Raw genomic sequence first — 17,661 nt, forward strand, 5'->3', positions numbered from 1 at the left:
TGCACATTGAGATCTCCGCCCATGAGTTTCTTGGCCTTTGCAGTGCCCTCCAGTGCTAGGCTGCAGGCTGGAGAGCCAGCAAGAGGTGCCGGCAGCAGAGCCAAGATTGGTCTGTGTCCATGGCATTGTGGGACACTCCCTGGCCATAGTCCGACCTGGTGAATGGTGTTGGACCTGCAGATCACGGCAGAAAGTCAAGCAGGAACTGCTTTAACCACATCAGAGGTCTGGAAAGAAGGGTAGCAAGAGGAGCATTCCCCTCTAGCCCCAGTTTCTCTAGCCAGGGAGTCTGCTGGTTGAGTAAAGGCAGAAGAGGGAAGAGGGGTCATAGAAACACAGAGTGGTTTGGGTTGGAAAGGACCTTAAAGCCCATCCAGTTCCACCCCTGCCATGGGCAGGGACACCTCCCACTGGATCAGGGGCTCCAAGCCCCATCCAGCCTGGCCTGGAACACCTCCAGGGATGGGGCAGCCACCACTGCTTTGAGCAACCTGCGCCAGGGCCTCCACATCCTCATCATGAATTTCTTCCCGAGATCTCATCTCAATCTCCCCTCTTTCACCTTCAAACAGTTGCCCCTCATCCTACCCCTGTGCTCCCTGACAGAGAGTAAAGGGGTAATTTAGAGAAAAATGCTGGAGAAAAGGGCAAGAGAAGAATGACTAGGAAAGGGAGAGAAGAAAGTGGGAAGCCCCTGGGGCGACAAATGGAGGTGGATGGAGGAGGTGGCTGAGGGTGCCTCAAGGGAGCCTGGGCAGTGGAGCAGTGACAGGTATCAGGTATCAAGGGAATAGGAGGGACAAGTGGGATGTGGAGTATGTTTTATGGGAGATCTAGGGTGTTACAGACGTTAGAGTGAACCTTCAGTGCTAATGTTGCCATCTTTAGAGACTTCATCAGTATTTTCACAAGAAGGGAAGATTTCCCTTTAAGCCCCAGAGTTTGGATTCATGGGAATATAGGAGAAACTCATTAAGTTCTTGCTTCTGTGGTTGCAGAAGAAAAAACTTTTAAAGGTATTTGGAGAATACCCTGCAGGTTCAAGAACCCAAAACCAAATAACTAAATCCCAAAATGTGTTTTATTGATCAATTCTCATTATTTTTATGCCAGTCGTGTGGTAGAGACTGGGGAACTGAGTCAGGATTTAGGTGTGGTATTAGGAAAAAAAGACTGAAGTCAGTTTCAGAGTTAGAGGCAGGTGCAATAAAAAAACGGAAATCTTGGGAGAACTGTAGATTTTTCTACAAAAAGAAAAACAAGTGAGAAGGCTGAAGAGAAATATCAAACCTATTGTGCAGACTCAGCCACGTAATCCAACACCAAAATGGCAAACCTCTGTGGTGGCAACGTCCTTCTGGCACAGGCAAACCCCCCAGAGCTTCAGCAACCCTCCCACTACCACCTGCAAGGCATCTGTTGAGACCTTCCACGAGTCTCTCAGCTGAGCTCTTCCTTGCAGCTTTCACCAGCCAGATTCTTCCTCCTACCCTGGGCCAGCTTGGACCTTCACCAGAACTTGGCCTTCTGGATTCATAGGGGCCACCAGCTGAGGGGAAACAGAGTCTGCATTACCCACACTGATGTATGGATGACACAAATCTTTTTATTTAGCTGCACGTAGGCTACTTACATGGTGCTGGTACTCACCATGCAAATCAACTCACTCCATACATCTTGCATTAAAGAGCATTTAATTTACTCTTCTTCCACGCCTTGACCGCTAATCCATTGCTGTTGAAATGACCGATAGTTCAGCTTTCCAGGCTGCCCTGTAGATGAAAAGAGAGCAAATGAGAGATGTTTGCTTCCTCCCACAAATATAGATATGCTAAAATATGGGCCAGAGAACCACAGTGCTCTGAGCTTCGTCAGTATTTCATCCCAGATTGGCTGTCAGATGTAACGCGGCCATCTGGACCAGCAGAACGTATGCTATCTCACGGAAAGCAGGGAATCCAGGTTCACAGTGAGCCACAGTTATAGCTTCCCCACCCATCATAAATACTTCTAAATGTTCAACTTCAAAAATCACCACACTATAATTTATTGAAACGCTGCATTAAACACATAAGGGGATTTTATTCAGAGGTTGGGTTTTACTTTGCCTCACTCCAAGTCTGTACAAGAGGGTCAAGGAAGAGGGAAATCTCATTTTGGACATAGAGGAAGCAACAATCTTGACATACTTACATGGTCCACCTGCCCTGGGAGGTATCTGCATGTTTAATAAAAATCCTTTGGGCTATAGCCTCCCGTCTACCTCCAACAGGTAAAACATGCACCGAGGTTCATGCCGTCAAACTTTCTCAGTTCTCTCCACAAGAGGGACCTTCAGTCAATAAAAAACCTTGCTGTCCTCACCAAATTCCCCTGCTCTCTTCAGAGCATCAGGGCCTCCCTCTCTCCACCTTTGGCATTGGCCAGAGCATCCCATCGCACATGGGTCCTTCTGCCTTGGCGCCCAGGCCTGGAGATACAGGAGACGCATCAGTGAGGATGGCTGGAAGACGAACTTGTATTTTGGCCCCAGTCCCCAGGTATTCACACATTGTGCCTCAAAACGTTTTGCCTTCTGGCAACACTTCTTTGCCTACATGGTGAACATCTGGACAGAATTCGTAGAATCATAGAAGGGTTTGGGTTGGAAGGGACCTTAAAGACCATCCAGTTCCAACTCCCCTGCCATGGGTGGGGACACCTCTTACTGGATCAGGCTGCCCAAGGCCCACCCAACCTGGCCTTGAACACCTCCAAGGGTGGGACATCCACAGTTTCTCTGGGCAACCTCTTCCAGTGCCTCCCTACCCTCATCGTGAAGAAGTTCCTCCTTATGTCTAGTTCTCTGGGATGTTTTGAGCCCCATTCAGGTCAGTGCCGGTGATCCTGCTGTGAGTCAGCTGCTCATTGCTCTGCGGTGGGGTCTGCCAGTGCTGCATGTGACCCTTGGAGGCACAAATCTCTGCCATCCCCTTGTAATGCTGCTGCTAATGTTGCTCAGTAGCCAAAAAAATCAGTGAGGACAACCTAAGAGCTGCAAGAGCAGCCGAGTGTCTGGTAGCACGGTGGCCCAAGGAACTGTCTCCAAAATGATGACAGACACAAACCACTGCTGACTTTGAAGAGTCTACAGATGCAAGTGGATTATGTTCTTCCAGCTCAGCTGGCATTTGCAGCCCTTGTTTACCCACTACGATCCCTGGAGAGAACTGGTGTCAACCCATCTCCAAACAGACTCACTCCTCCCACATCTCAGCGGCGGGGCTGGGAGCAGTGACACCCCAGCAAGCCCTGGTACCAAATCCATACAGACAGAGCTGAGAAACAACCACAGGGCAGAGGAGGAGGCGAGCAATGGTACCTGAGCCCAGCAGACCCAACACTGACAGTATGGATGTGCGCAGTGTCCCAGCCTACAGCCACCCCACTGCAGCCCTGACATCTTAGAAATGACAGGCTGCCTTCCCACATTTTTCTCCTGCCTTCATAGAATAGAATCATAAAATCATGAAGGCTGGAAAAGACCTCCAGGCTCATCCAGTCCAACCATCAGTCAAACCCCATTGTGCCTAATAAACCCTGTCCCCAAGGGCCACATCTACATGTTTTTTGAACCCCTCCAGGGACGGAGCCTCCCCCACTGCCCTGGGCAGCCTCTGCCAGGGCTTCACCACTCTGTCAGTAAAAAAACTTTTCCTAATATCCAATCTAAACCTCCCTCTCCCTGCTAGCTTGGCTGTTTGCAGGAGGAGGGAATCTCACACCACATACACAAGTTTGTAAAAGCTCACAATTTGATCAATGCCATATTTTCCAAGTGGCTTTCCAGCAGGTATTATTTCTACTGCTGCAATAATTAAGGTTATGCCACCATTAGTAGCAGGGTGTAAGCTGAGCACAAAGTGTCACTTGTGATTATCGGAGCGGGGCTGGCAGCCAGTAATTAAAAGCACAGCCGCTCAATTGTACATTTGCTATTCAGGTACATGCTCAGAAACGGCACCACATGCAAACAATCACCCTTCAATTATGAATATTTGGATTTCAAACCTTTGCAAGTCATTAATAAATGTTAATTACTAAAGAAACACAAAGCAGAAGAAATGCATCAAGAGGTGTACTTGACGCAGCCTTCTGCCGCCTCTCACTCTGCTTTGTCCCTGCTTTATTTTTACAGGGGGCATTGACACCAACTGATTAAAAAACAGCAAAAATTATTCTTGCACGCAAAGGAGGCCCTACCAGGTCACTAAAAAATGATCAGTCAGTCACAAAAAGGTTTATCCTACATGCAGTGAAATTTTCAGGCACACGATGTCCAAATAAATCACCCATGCTAAGACACTCACTTTTACTTTTTCTGCGCTCAGGCTGGAGAGGTGCCTTTTACTCAGCACCTGACTTCCAAAGATGCTGGGAAAAGCCTCTGCCTCCCCAGCATCATCTGTTAGGCCATGACCTGAGTGGCTTGTTACAGCAGGGTCATACAGCCATAGGCTTCCAAAAAGCCCTCACTTCAGCCTGTTGCCCTTTTGGAGGGCTGTCTGCCTTTGGATTTGATGTACCGTGACCTGGAACTGCCTCCTGTCCCTCTGGCTTAGGTTTACCTGTTTATATTCCCAGTATTTGAAACCAAGTGGGATGAATCCCACTGGTTTTAGAATCACAGAATCATAGACTAGTTTGGGTTGGAAGGGACCTTAAAGATCATCTAGTTCCACACCCCCTGCCACGGGCAGGGACACCTCCCACTGGATCAGGGGCTCAAAGTCCCATCTAACCTGGTCTGGAACACCTCCAGGGATGGGGCAGCCACCACTGCTCTGGGCAACCTGGGCCGGGGCCTCATCACTCTCATCGTGAAGAAATTCCTCTTTATGACCAGTCTAAATCTGCCCCTCTCCAGTTTATACCCATTGCCCCTCATCCTATCACTACAAACCTTTGTAAACAGTCCCTCTCCAGCTTTATTATAGGCCCCGTTCAGGTTTTGGGAAGTCAGGACCCAAATCCCAGGATAACTGTGCCTCTAATTCCTTTTGAAATGAATGGAAGTTTCTGTAATCCCCTGAGTATTCGTGGTCAGGGCAGGAGCACCCCCAACACCCTCTTCCTTGGCACCCACAGAAATTAGTAGGCACCCTTTTACCCAGTTCCCTGCGGATCAGGCTCACAGCCTCTTTGCTCTCACAGGCTGCAAGAACTATTCCCCTTGCTCAGAGCAGAGAGAAGGGAACATCAGCGTAACTCGTTTAACCAGCATTCGTTCAGCCAGGAGCCCGCAAGGGAACCGGGCACTGGGTTTTGCCGGGGGCAGCTGGTGTGGTCAGCAGTGACACTGAGAATGTGCCGGGGCTTCAGGCAGTGACACCGAGCAGGTTTTGTCTCTGCAGAGCTGCAATTGCCCGCTCGAACCACCTGGTTTGCATTGCCTTGTGAAAAACGCAGCTGCAGCAAGAGAGAAACCATGTTTATGACTCCAGGGAGCAAGAAAGACACTGCTCCAGCCTCAGGTTAAAATGCAGTTCAAGCCTGAGAAAACAGGACGTGGGCAATGTCTTGCTAGGAAGAGAGAGGTTTAAACACCTTCTATAGCAAAGATGTTAAATTAATAAACATCCCCTTCTTCCTGACTTCTCCCACAATGTGTGGTATGAAAAAAACATCGTAGGAGAGTGGTGGCAGGGCAGTGCCCTCCTGCCGTGGGCACAAAACGCAGGACAGAGGGACACAAGCAATGCCATGAGAACAATTCAATTGATGCTTCACAGACATAACCAATTAGCTTTACTTTCAACTCCTCTGCAGGGCTGGTCCCCGCTCCCCAAGCTCAGACATCCCACAGGGTTTGCAGGCAGCTTCTCCCCACCCCAGTTTGTGGGTTTTAATCCACCCACACATATTCTTGCTCCATCTTGAGATGACCAGGGTAACACTCTACTGCCAGCATCACCCTATCCAGCACATCCAGCCCCCCCAAATCTTTTTTCCAGGCTCAACCCACCTCCTTGCAGCCGAGAGGACGTGTGTGCACATGCTGCCAGGTGGAGGGGTAGGGGTTGCTCCATGGAGGAGGAATAAATAGAGGACCTGGGAGGCTTAGCAGGCAATGAGGGAGTAATAATAATAAATTGCCAGCACTAATTAACCTGCGCCATCCTGACTCTGTCTTTGCAGTGGCTACGACTTCGACTATGACTACTACAGAGACGACTTCTATGACAGGTGAGCAGGGGAGGCGTCAGTCAAAGGGGTTTTCTATGGGGCAGGATCTTCCCTGCAGCGCGGCTCCTGCCGTGGGGAGCGAGGTGGGGTGCAGGGTGGTCCAGCCCAGCCCAGTGCAGAGGGGTCCAGTGGCCATGCTGTGCCCAGGCTCGCTGCTATCGCTGCTTGGGTTCCACTCGTGCCACCCGATCGCTGGCACAGCAGAGCTGGGGATGCGGCTGGGCTGCTTCAGCCTCCCCGTCCTTCCTCCCCTAGAATGGCAGAAACTTTTAGGCTGGAAAAGACCTTTAAGATCATGAAGTCCAACCGTTAACCCAGCACTGCCAACTCCACCACTAAACCATGTCCCTGAACACATCCACACGGCTTTTAAATCCCTCCAGGGATGGTGACTCCACCACCTCCCTGGGCAGCCTGTTCTGATGCTCAACAACCCTTTCCGTAAAGAAATTTTTCCCTAATATCCAGTCTGAACCTCCCCTGGCACAATATGGGGCCGTTTTCTCTCGTCCTGTCACTTGTTAAAGATATTAAACTGGCGCCAACGCTGAGCCCTGGAGAACCCCACTTGTGTCCAGCAACCAACGGATTTAACTCCATTCACCCCAGCTCTCTGGGCTTGGCCACCAGGAGAGTTTCTCACCCAGCGAAGTGTAAGCCCGTCCAAGCCTTGAGCAGCCAGTTTCTGCAGAAGAATGGTGTGGGATGTGGTGCCAAAGGCTTTACTGAGGTCTAGGTAGACAACACCCACGGGGTTTCCCTCGTCCACTAAGCAGATCAGCCTTGTCATAGAAGTTCAGGTTAGTCAAGCAGGACCTGCCTTTTATAAACCCCACTCCAGGCTCTTCGAGTACCGGGGCCGAGTCTCTCCAGTGCCCAGGGTGGTTCCTGTGAAGCGGCCGCGGGTCACCATCCCCCTTGTCCGGCGCGTGAAGGCAACGCTCCCCGTCAAGCTCTTCGCCAGATCAGCCGCTATTGCCAACAGCTCGGCCAAGTTGAAGTGTGAGTATGTGCACAAGTGTGTGAGCAGGAGGGCACGGGGACCTCCCAGCCCCAGGCATTGACCCACAAGGCCAGGTGGTCCCAAAGAAAACCTTAAAAAACCCCAAACATCTGCAAACAACAGCCCAAGTGATGCCCTTTCAGAAGCCTGCTGGCTGCAAATTCAGCAGGGGAATGTGTAAGTACATCCAGAGTGTGCTGAAACCTGGTGTTGTCCTCCACAACACGGCTGGACAACAGACACACAGGCTTTTCTGGGTGCATACGACCAACCACAGTCCTCTCAACTTTCCATGCAGCAGGGCAGCAAGGTGTGGAGAGGGAGGAGGACACGTTGCTGCTCTGTGCAAAGCCAGCCTCTCCTCGCCTGCCCACCAAACCCCTGCTAGCTGTGCAGGATGCCCTGACCACCACTCACTGCAGCTCCTTCCAGCGGAGACAAAGCTCAGCGAGGTGTGAGCATCACCGCACATTGACCCCAGGGATGCAACGAGTGCGTTTCTAGCTGATGTTTTAACCTGCTCAGCGAAGCAGAGGGATGAGACAGGCTCTGCAAGTGCTCAGCAAGGCACTAAATGCCTTTCTTTACCTCCTTTCTTCCTCCAAGTGAAGTGCAGTGAGCTGCAAACAATCAAAACTGAGCTGACACAGATCAAATCCAACATTGATGCTCTCCTGGGCCGGCTGGAGCAGATCGCTGAAGAACAGAAGCTGTCCGCAGGTCAGTTGGGTGCACAGGGCTGCCTCGGGGCCAGTCCAAGAACAGGCAAAGAGTGCAATGAAACACCCTGCAGACGTGGCCCTGAGACCATCATGGCTTAGAGCATTCTCAGGCTCTCATGGTGAAGTGTCAACCCCCAGGTTCCAAGGTGGAATCACGGGCCAAAATTACATCCCAAAATTCCCTAAATTATGCAATTGGACGTTAAAATTATGAGGGTTTTGTCTCTTGTCATATAGTTGTTGGGTTTTTTTTGTTTATAGTTTATATTTGCATTTTTGGTTTATTATCCCATCCCATCCCATCCCATCCCATCCCATCCCATCCTATCCTATCCTATCCTATCCTATCCTATCCTATCCTATCCTATCCTATCCTATCCCTATTCCTATCCTATGCTATTCTGTTCTATTCCATTCCATTCCATTCTGCTCTGTTCTACCTGCCTCCCACCCTCACTCCAGAGGGATGCAGAATGATGACCTGCATTGCCCTCTCCGGGGTTGTTTTCAGGCAGCTTGCTCAAAATCAGCAAAAAATTCCCATTGCAGAAAAAAAAACCCCTCAAAAACTGAATTGGGCAGTCCAGTTGCTTAATGTCATCAGACTCCAGACACTGCCTGCCCCAGCCCCTCATCCTGCTGGCTTGGTTCTTGCTCTCACAGAGGCACGGAAGAAGGCGGAGAGCAGCAAAAGTGAAATCTCACAGGAAGACACAGCATCAGAGGCAGAGGTCAACACGGAGGAGCCGCTGAATGGGGACGAAGCTGAGGAGGAAGGTCTCGCACGGGATGAGTGTGAAGATGAACTGGTAAGAGAGCTTGCATCGTGCATCCCCCCAGCCAAAAAAAAAAGTCCAGTAATAGACCACAGTTTTACTGGAACTTAATACCCAGAAAAACTGGTTTTCCTTCCTCAAGAGAAATAGTATTTAAACCCCGTGGTTGTTCACAGCTTGTTCTCTCAAACTGGTCTGCTGCTTGCAGAAATATTGACCTAGTGAACGCATGTGGAAATGCTGAAGAAACATCGTTGGCTCTTGAAATGCAGACCACAGTTATCCTTGGTTTCACAACTTGCTGATTAATGGTTAAAATAAGTTGCTCTGCTCCCAAGTGATTCCCAGATGGATTGAAATGTATAGCAAAGACAGACAATGTTATATTAATTGCACTCTCCTAACAATGACCTTTTGCAATGCTCCTTCATCTGGATGAACACCAAATGGCACAACCTGAGTTAATCACAGAATGGTTTGGGTTGGAAGGGACCTGAAAGCCCATCCAATTCCACCCCCTGCCATGGGCAGGGACACCTCCCGCTGGATCCGTTTGCTCCAAGCCCCATACAGCCTGGCCTGGAACACCTCCAGGGATGGGGCAGCCCCCACTGCTCTGGGCAACCTGGGCCAGGGCCTCACAGCCTCTGGGCATGAAGCTGCAGATCCAGAGCAAAGGCAGCTCTCAGGCACAGCTGGCCTGATGTCAAGCATGCATCGGCCCCACTGGTGATCAGCCTGTTCCGAGTGACTGTCCTGGTGAAACCAGTGAGCAAATTCTGTGCCTAGAGAACACGGGATGGGAGCCCTGCTCTTCATATTCTGATGGCCAGGGGAATCCAGGGCAACACTATCATTTATCCCAAGTGAAGAATCCTCTGAAAAGAGGATCAGCTCCGGACCCAAGCAAAGGGCAGAAGGGAGCTAGGGTGGAAGGAAAGCCCTGCTTGCTGCCTCTTCCAGAGGTGGGGTTGTTCAGCCTGGAGAAGAGAAGGCTCCAGGGAGACCTTAGAGCAGCTTCCAGTCCTGAACAGGGCTCCAGGCAAGCTGCGGGGGAGCTCTTGATCAGGGAGGGCAGGGATAGGATGAGGGGGAGTGGTTTAAAGATGGAAGAGGGGAGATGGAGATGAGGGGAGAAGTGAGAATCTCAGCATCTGTTTTATCTTCCTCAGCCCCTCATCACTGGGTTGACCACGCCACATTTCATATGTGCAGCACTCTTCCTATGGCCCAGAAGCTCCACTAACTCAAAACACTTCCCATCTTGTTTGTAGTTTTCTTCTCTGTCCCACCTTAAAGGATCTGAACGGGGTCTTCCAGCTGTTTTGGTTTCTGGGGCCTCCGAGCTGAAGTCCGTGACTTCTGATAAATCTAAGAAGAGATGATTGATGGGAGACACCATAACAGGCCCTATAAAGAAGAAAGGCAAAAGCTGGCTTCTATCTCTGTGTCAGTTAGGATAAGGAAGGCCAGGCTTGTATTACATCAAGGGAAACAGCTGCTAGAAGTTAGGGAGAAACTTGGTGATGCTAATGATGATAGAGAAGCACGATGATAGAGCCTGCTGACAAAAAATGTGAACTTCTCTGCTGTTGGTCGGATAATAAAACAGAGTGGACAGACATCTGCTGGCAGCTATTTTAAGAAGAGCTGGTTTTCATTAAGAGTAGATGAAAAAGATGACTATTTCAGCTCCCGTCTATCTCTATTTTCTGTCACTCGCTGGTCCTGTAGTGGCATTGTGTGCTGGTTTTGGCAAGGACAGAGTTAATACTCTTCACAGTAGTGGGTACCGGGCTGTGTTTGGATTTTTGCTGAGAACAGGGCTGATAACACAGCGATGTTTCAGTCCCTGCTGAGCAGGCTCGCACAGCACCAGGGCCTTTCCTGCTCCTCACCCAGCCCACCAGCAAGTGCTGGGGTGCATGGGGAGCTGGGAGGGGACACGGCTGGGACAGCTGATCCCAGTGACCCGAGGGGTATTCCAGACCACAGGGTGTCCTTCTCAGCCTATGGAACGGGGGGAATGTTCAGAGTTACGGCATTTGTCTTCCCAAGTAACTATTACATGTGGTGGAGCCCTGGTTTCCTGGGGGTGGCTGAACGCCTGCCTGGCAATGGGAAGTGGAGAATGAATTCCTTGTTTTCCTTTGCTGGAGTGCACAGATTTTGCTTAACCTACTGTACTTATCTCAACCCATGAGTTTTCTCACTTTTGCCCTCCCGTTTCTCTCTCCCGTCCCACTGGGGGCAGAGACTGCGGACCTATGTGGGATTCAGTTGCCAACTGGGATTAAACTACAACCTGCTGAGATCCGAAGTATTTTCCTGCCGACATCAGACAGGCTCACACGTGCTTAGCATGGAGCTGGTTGATCTGTACAGTTTGTCTGCAGGGACGTTCTCTCAGACACTGCAAGGCAACTCACAAAATCCATCCTTTATATTTTGCTCCTAACCTTATGATGCTGAACAGTTTTGAAGTTTTTCCAGTTCCTGGGAGTGACTCCTCTATCCCACATCTCTACCTTCCTCACCTGCTGTCTGTGGACACCGTGCCCACACCGGTCCTGAACACTCTCTTCCAATCCAAACCTTTCTATGATTCTATGAAATCAAGTCCAAAATACACACTGCAACCCACAGGGAGAAGGACAAAGGATGAAAGATGCCCACAGGGAGAAGGATGAAGCCCATCCCACCCCCATCCCACATGAGTTTGTGCCCTTTTCAGAGGAGGTGGGCAAGAAAAGAGCCCTGCAGAGGAAGGATAAAATGGGTAATGCTTTGTTCCCCCAGACTCTGCCGCTAGGCTCGGGGCCCTGGGAGGCCAGAAGACACACTGGACCAGTGAAAACCAAAGGAAAAAAAAGCAGCATTGAGTCTCTTGGCCTTTTCCATGTGCTTTGTCACTAGAACCTTTGGTCCCCTGGCCCACTGTGTAGTGAGCAGCTGGGGTACCCGCACATGCTGTTTTAACACCACCACTGCACACTGGAAGAAAGAGTCTTCATTCATTCTGGGTGGCTCATCTCGTGGATTCTGCCTTTTCACATAGGAAAAAGCTCAGCTGGGAGCTTGCTGATCATCCACTGTCCTCCTGCCACAGCTGCCCAGCTGTCATCAGAATGGGCCATTCTTGTGCTTCAAGGCAGGCGTCCTCAAAGATTATCCAGGTGCCCCGGCCTCCTTGGCCTCTGGAGCAGTCTCCCATGGGATTCTTGCCAAGCAGAACTCTAAGCAACCCAAAATCTGCTCTCTTGCAGTCAGGGATTTGAGTCTGCTCTTTATTTTGGTCAATTCTGTCAGAATACTTAACTTCAGAGTCTCATGGTCACTCCAGCCAAAACTTCTCTCCCATCTTCGACCAACTACTTGTCATCAGTTACAGTCCAGAAGAATGTCAGCTGGTCAGTCAGTTGTGTCAAAATATTGTTCTTGATGCTCTCCAGGTATCTCCTGGGTTGCTTGTACCCAACCCTGCTTCCCTCCCACCAGGTGCCAGGGTGGTTGAAGTCTCCCAGAAGAACAAGGGTCTGCAATCAGGGTGTTTCCTCCAGCCCTCTAGAGGAGACTTGGTGTCAGGTGGCCTGGAGCAGATGTGACCGTGTTGGTGTGTCCCCTGATCCTCACCCGCAAGCTCTCAGCTGACTCGTCACCAGTTCCAAGGCAAATCTGTGGATCTGGGCTATTCCTTTGCTACCTCACCTGGCTTTCCTGAAGATCCTGTTCCCAGGGTGCTACCTGCTCTGTAATTGCAGAGAAGGAGCCTTTGTTCTGTTGCCAGAAGTCACAAGCCTCCAGACTTCCTTCTCCTGGGAGTCTCCATCCCCAGATCCTTTGAGCGTAGTCTCCCGCTCTCCTTTCCTCATGCACTGCAGTCCCGAGCCTTTTTCTTTCTTGGATCTCTGCAAAGACCCCGTTGGTCTCCTTGATTGTAATAATCTATTTAACTCCCCCAGTGCCCTCAAACCAGCCTGCTGCCAGCTTGGTTGGGACTGGGCTCCTGTGCCTTTCCTTTCCGATTACGTAGCATCCCCCGCAGACATCTCCTGGAGCTGCTTCCATCTCTTCAATATTCACTACAAAATTTGGTCTACGCAGGAGATAAAACACTGCTGCTGAGCACCTGGTTCTCTTCACAATAGGGAAGGGCAGAACAGCTTCAGGAGGGGAACTTTCACATGCTGTGCTTTCAAACTCTTGCATGGGGAGTGGTTCAGCACATCGGCACTGTTACTGGGGCCTTTGCAGTGATGAATAGTGTGAGTATTAGTGTTCTGGATGACGAGTTCTGCTGCAAACTGGGACTGGTTTCTGTGTTCAACAGCAGAGTCATTGCACCATGCACAATTTACCATTGTGGACTGACTGCGCCTTAGAATATTGGTTTAAGTAACACCAGAATGACCGGTCTCTGGTGCAGGACATTCCTAGATCCCAAATTAGCTTCTCATGGTGCTGTGACACGGCATGAGCTGTGCAAACACACACAGTAAACTTTATGAACAAAGTGTTCAGCATAGACTTAACCCGGCCATGCAGAAACCGGGCATCCAGTCTGAGCATGGCAACTCGGAGAGTCTTAGAATCGTTCAGGTTGGGAAAGACCTCTAAGCTCATCCAGGCCAACTGTCAGCACACTGAGTTTACTAAACCTTGTCTGCAAGGGCCATGGCCACAAATCTTTTGAAGCCCTCCAGGAGTGGAGACTCTACCACTGCCCTGGGCAGCTGGTTCCAGCTCTTTACCACTATCAGTAATGAAATTTCTCCAACTATCCAATCGAAACCTCCTTTTATGCAGCTTGAGGCCATTTCCTCTCATCCTATCACTGGTTACTTGAGCGGAGATCCCAGCACCCACCTCCCCACAACCTCCTTTCAGGAGCTGTAGGGAGCAATGAGGTCTCCCCTCAGCCTCCTCTTCTCCAGCCTAAACAGCACCAGGGCCCTCAGCCGCTCCTCCTAAGACATGTTCTCCAGACCCTTCCCAGCTCCATTCCTCTTCCCTGGACACACTCCAGCAACTCAATGTCCAGGCCACAGGCTCAAGACCTTCCCTGCACTGTGCCCAGTGGAGGCTCTGACTCTGGTGTAGACCAGGTCAGACACCTGACTTCACACGAGGGCCGGTGGGCTTGATTTCATCCCTGTCCCTTTGAGGTTCAGCAAGAGCCAGGCTTCAAAATCCAAGAGGGAATCATACAACCCAGGTCTGTTTGTCAGAGCCTTTCCATAACAGGGAACAAGAGGAGATTCTGGGGTTTGCCTGGCACTGTGTCTGCCAGAAACCGCAGCCGTGGCAGCCGGTCTCTACATCGGATGTTCTGTAGTGCTTCCACCACCCCGAGCAGCCTGACCCTGCTCACAGCATGTGAGCTTTCCTCCACCGTGGTACCAGCTGGTCTCCACATGGGAGGTGTCACCATGTCCCAGGCAGGGCAGGAAGGACGCGTGGTGATTTACTGTTTGTGGTTCCCTTTTCCCTCCAGGAGAACAGCCATTACACAGATGTGGAGGATGCCAGGCTACAGTAACCAGGTACAGCTCACACACTGCTTTTTAATGGCTCATTCTAAGCAAACGCTCTCGTTCCATGCATGTTGGGAAGGAAGGGGGTTGCTGCTTCAGAAGATGCTCTTTTCCACTGATACTCTGTTTTTCCCCAGCGTTGAGCCTGACGGCTCAGCCGGGTGTCTAATCAGGCCCTCACCCCCGTTCCTAAATCACAGATTTCGGAGGTTCAAGGAAAATGAGGTGCCTTTCCCCAGCCTCCCTTTCTCTTTTCTCTCCTTGCAGCCCCTTCAGAACAGCAGTGAGCAACAGTGTGAGGAAAGCACGAGGCTGAACCCTGTCCTGGCACGCTGAGCAAGACAAGCTGAATTGAAGTGCTGCTGTCATCTCTACCTGGCATTCAACAGGAGAAACATGGCCCGACATCTTCCATCCATCTGTAGAGCAAAGACAAAGAAAACTCATCATCCCAATGAATCCCCACTACCCCGAGCAATGGATTCGGAGCTCTGCAGCCAGCAGAGGCAGGAACCAAACCCTGCACGATCCGTAACCGCCACTGACTGGATAACGGGAGAGCGGTTGTGTCTCTAAAAGAGTCAGATGTTATAGAGCTTTTTGTAGGAGAGGAGGAGAACTAAGCCTAACCCAATAAAGACCTTTTTTTCCGTGGTAGGTGAGAGCCGGAGTATTTGCAAACTGGGGAAAAAGTACTGTCTCAGTTTGGACAATTTGTGTTCTCACGCTAAAGGCTGAGGTGTGTGGGGGTGAGCTGTCCTCCCACAACAGTCACCTCCTGTCAGGTCTCTTTTTGCCCCGTGAGCTGCTGCAGGCACACGATCACTTCCAGGTGGAAAGGAGTTGGTGTTGGTGCCTGTGCTGGGCTCTTTGCAGCTGCTTGAAGAGAGGGGAAGGGGAAGGGAAGCTGCCTGCAGGAAAGCAAGTGATCCCAAGCCGGAGAAACAAAAGCATACATCATCTTCAGTGGTTTGTTCTCCTCGTTCTCCACTGGGAAACCACTATGTAAAGGCTGAGCAAGTCTCTGCAGAGTGAGGGATACAAGCATATGTGGGTGAGACCCTTTTCTTGGACCGGCTGCTCCCTGGAAAGGATGGAATACAACCACCTGTCTGGGCCAGTGCAAGTTAAAAATGGCCCCATTCCCCAGGGTGCTCACATCTCCTCTTGCCCCAGCCGGGGTGGGTCTTCACACTGACCTGGCACACCAGGAGGGCGGCACGACAGCTCCGGCCCCTGACTGTGAAGCCTGTGCTCCATCACCACTCTGATGGATCTGCACAACATGACAACCTGCCTGAGTGTAACGAGACTGGTAACGGTGACTACGTCAAGTCCGATGCATGTGGGTGTGCAAGCACCTCCTCTGCCTACCCAAATTCCAGCTGCTTTCACCCCATACCATGTCCTGCAGCAGCCAGTCACGGGAACCCCCTTACACCACAACACCCGAGAGGTCTCTCAGCCTTTCTCTTCTTGTTCGTTCCTCCTTTGTGGGCTGATCCAGTTTTTCAGGGGTAGATAGAACTGAAACTCATGCAGCACTTTATTCAGATGAGATGTGTCCTGCCCGTCTCCCCCCTCCCCCTACACACACACATCAGTGCTTTGAACCCAGAATGGTGTCCACACCTTCTCCTTGGTCAAACCCTCCCACACAACGTGTGGCCCCAAGGTTGCATAGAGTGCTTTGAAAGGGACTCCTGCTTTGTGCTCCAAGTGCTCAAAGCCAGACCTCATCTACGGCATCTCTCTTGGAAGGGTGAAGGGGAAAACAAGCCCTGTGGGCAACGCGTCCCTCCCCCGAGGGCCATCCTGGAGCAAGCATGGCTCTTGAAGCACAATGTTTTATTTGCATTTCTTAGTTTCAAATAATTCATGAGGGATTAAAGGGATAACCGTGCTTTCCCCTACCTTTTTCCGGTTCCTGTACAATTAATCCATTGTGTTGTACTGAGCCGTTGTAGAGCTGTTTTCTAGGCTTTGAGTGATGAGCTGCGGTTTTTGCTATGAACTGACTGTGATGCTGAAGTTCGGGAGAAAGTTGACCTTGTACATATGATCCTGTATAATAAAAGAAAGAAATGTAATTTGCTTTCTCTCCCTTTTCTTTCTGTCATACACACACAGACACTTTTTTATGTTTCACACAAGTCTTCTATCCCTTTCTAACCTTCAGTTCTGCCCGTGGAATTTGCTTTCCCTTACACAAGGGATGTGCTGAGCAAAACATCAGGGGCTCTGAAATTTCCCCTGGAGGCTGGAAACTCAGTTGACGCAGGGGACAAATCCAGGCCTTCCATCTCTGGACTTTGCACTGGTCCATCTTGTAACAAACTGGAAAAATGAGGGTGCTGCTCCAGTTTGCACAGGCCAACGGTGCCACTAAACGCTCCTTAAGCATAATCACCCCAATCGCGTCCTCAGCAGAGCAAAGTTTGCATCGTGTTGCCAGCTGTGCACGTGTTCACTGTATATTCATCCAAACCCCGGTGTGTTTGGCTCGTGAGCTGTCTGGAGGGCTCCAGTGATCACATGGGGAGAAGCCAGCTGTTACCACACTTTCAATGGGGCTTTTTTCTAAATTTCAAGTCCTAGAAAGTTGCCTGCTGAGCCTGGCCTGAGCTGTCATCAAACACTGGAGGGCACAGCTGCCTAGTGCATCTGTTGAAGTTCATGGTGAGTCTGGGGATGCTTCAACATCATCCGTCCTGCCGTGAGTCACCAGTTCACTTCAAGAATCCTAGAACAGTTTGGGCTGGAACGGACCTCAAAGCCCATCCAGTCCCACCCCTGCCATGGGCAGGGACGCCTCCCACTGGATCCAGTTGCTCAAATCCCCATCCAACCTGGCCTGGAACACCTCCAGGGATGGGGCAGCCACCCCTGCTTTGGGCAACCTGGGCCAGGGCCTCCTCACCCCCACAGCAAAACATTTCTTCCTAAGATCTCACCTCTATCTCCCCTCTTTCATCTTAAAATCCTTCCCTCTCATCCTGTCCCTGCCCTCCCTGATCCAGAGCCCCTCCCCAGTTTTCCTAGAGCCCCTTTCAGCTCTAATACCTCCCTGATCTATATGAGGAAAGGAACATGGTCAGAAAAAATAAAGCCAGAAGAAGAAAAAAGAAAGAAAAAAGCAAGTCAGTACTATGAAGAAGATCAAAATTGGGCCAACCTTAGTCCATTGGGCCACGTAACTGTAACTGAGCTCTGAGAGCAACACTGGCTCGAGTCTGGGGTTGGCTCATTGCAGTTCAGTGTGGCTCATCGGCTTTAGGCCATTAGAGCATGGTCTAGGTCTCCAAGCAAACAATTACTTTGATGTTTTTAATTATGTTGATGGGGTAGTGAGGGACTTCGGCAGCTCTTCCGCAGACCCCCATGTTATTAACTTTGCTATT

The 17,661-nt window shown here is 50.6% G+C and overlaps 1 protein-coding gene across 1 annotated transcript in view; it reads left to right on the plus strand.

Moving 5' to 3' along the window:
* Positions 1–16,350, plus strand: part of RALY (RALY heterogeneous nuclear ribonucleoprotein) — an 88,940-nt gene extending 72,590 nt beyond the window's left edge. The window contains exons 4-9 of the mRNA XM_069871780.1: positions 6,178–6,225; positions 7,067–7,227; positions 7,835–7,948; positions 8,614–8,759; positions 14,221–14,269; positions 14,528–16,350. Of these exons, the coding sequence (XP_069727881.1) occupies positions 6,178–6,225; positions 7,067–7,227; positions 7,835–7,948; positions 8,614–8,759; positions 14,221–14,265 (514 nt within the window). The 3' untranslated portion in view covers positions 14,266–14,269; positions 14,528–16,350. The remainder of the gene's footprint in view (positions 1–6,177; positions 6,226–7,066; positions 7,228–7,834; positions 7,949–8,613; positions 8,760–14,220; positions 14,270–14,527) is intronic.
* The last annotated feature ends 1,311 nt before the right edge of the window (positions 16,351–17,661 follow it).

This window comes from Phaenicophaeus curvirostris, chromosome 18, assembly GCF_032191515.1.
Source record: "Phaenicophaeus curvirostris isolate KB17595 chromosome 18, BPBGC_Pcur_1.0, whole genome shotgun sequence".
Lineage (NCBI taxonomy): Eukaryota > Metazoa > Chordata > Aves > Cuculiformes > Cuculidae > Phaenicophaeus > Phaenicophaeus curvirostris.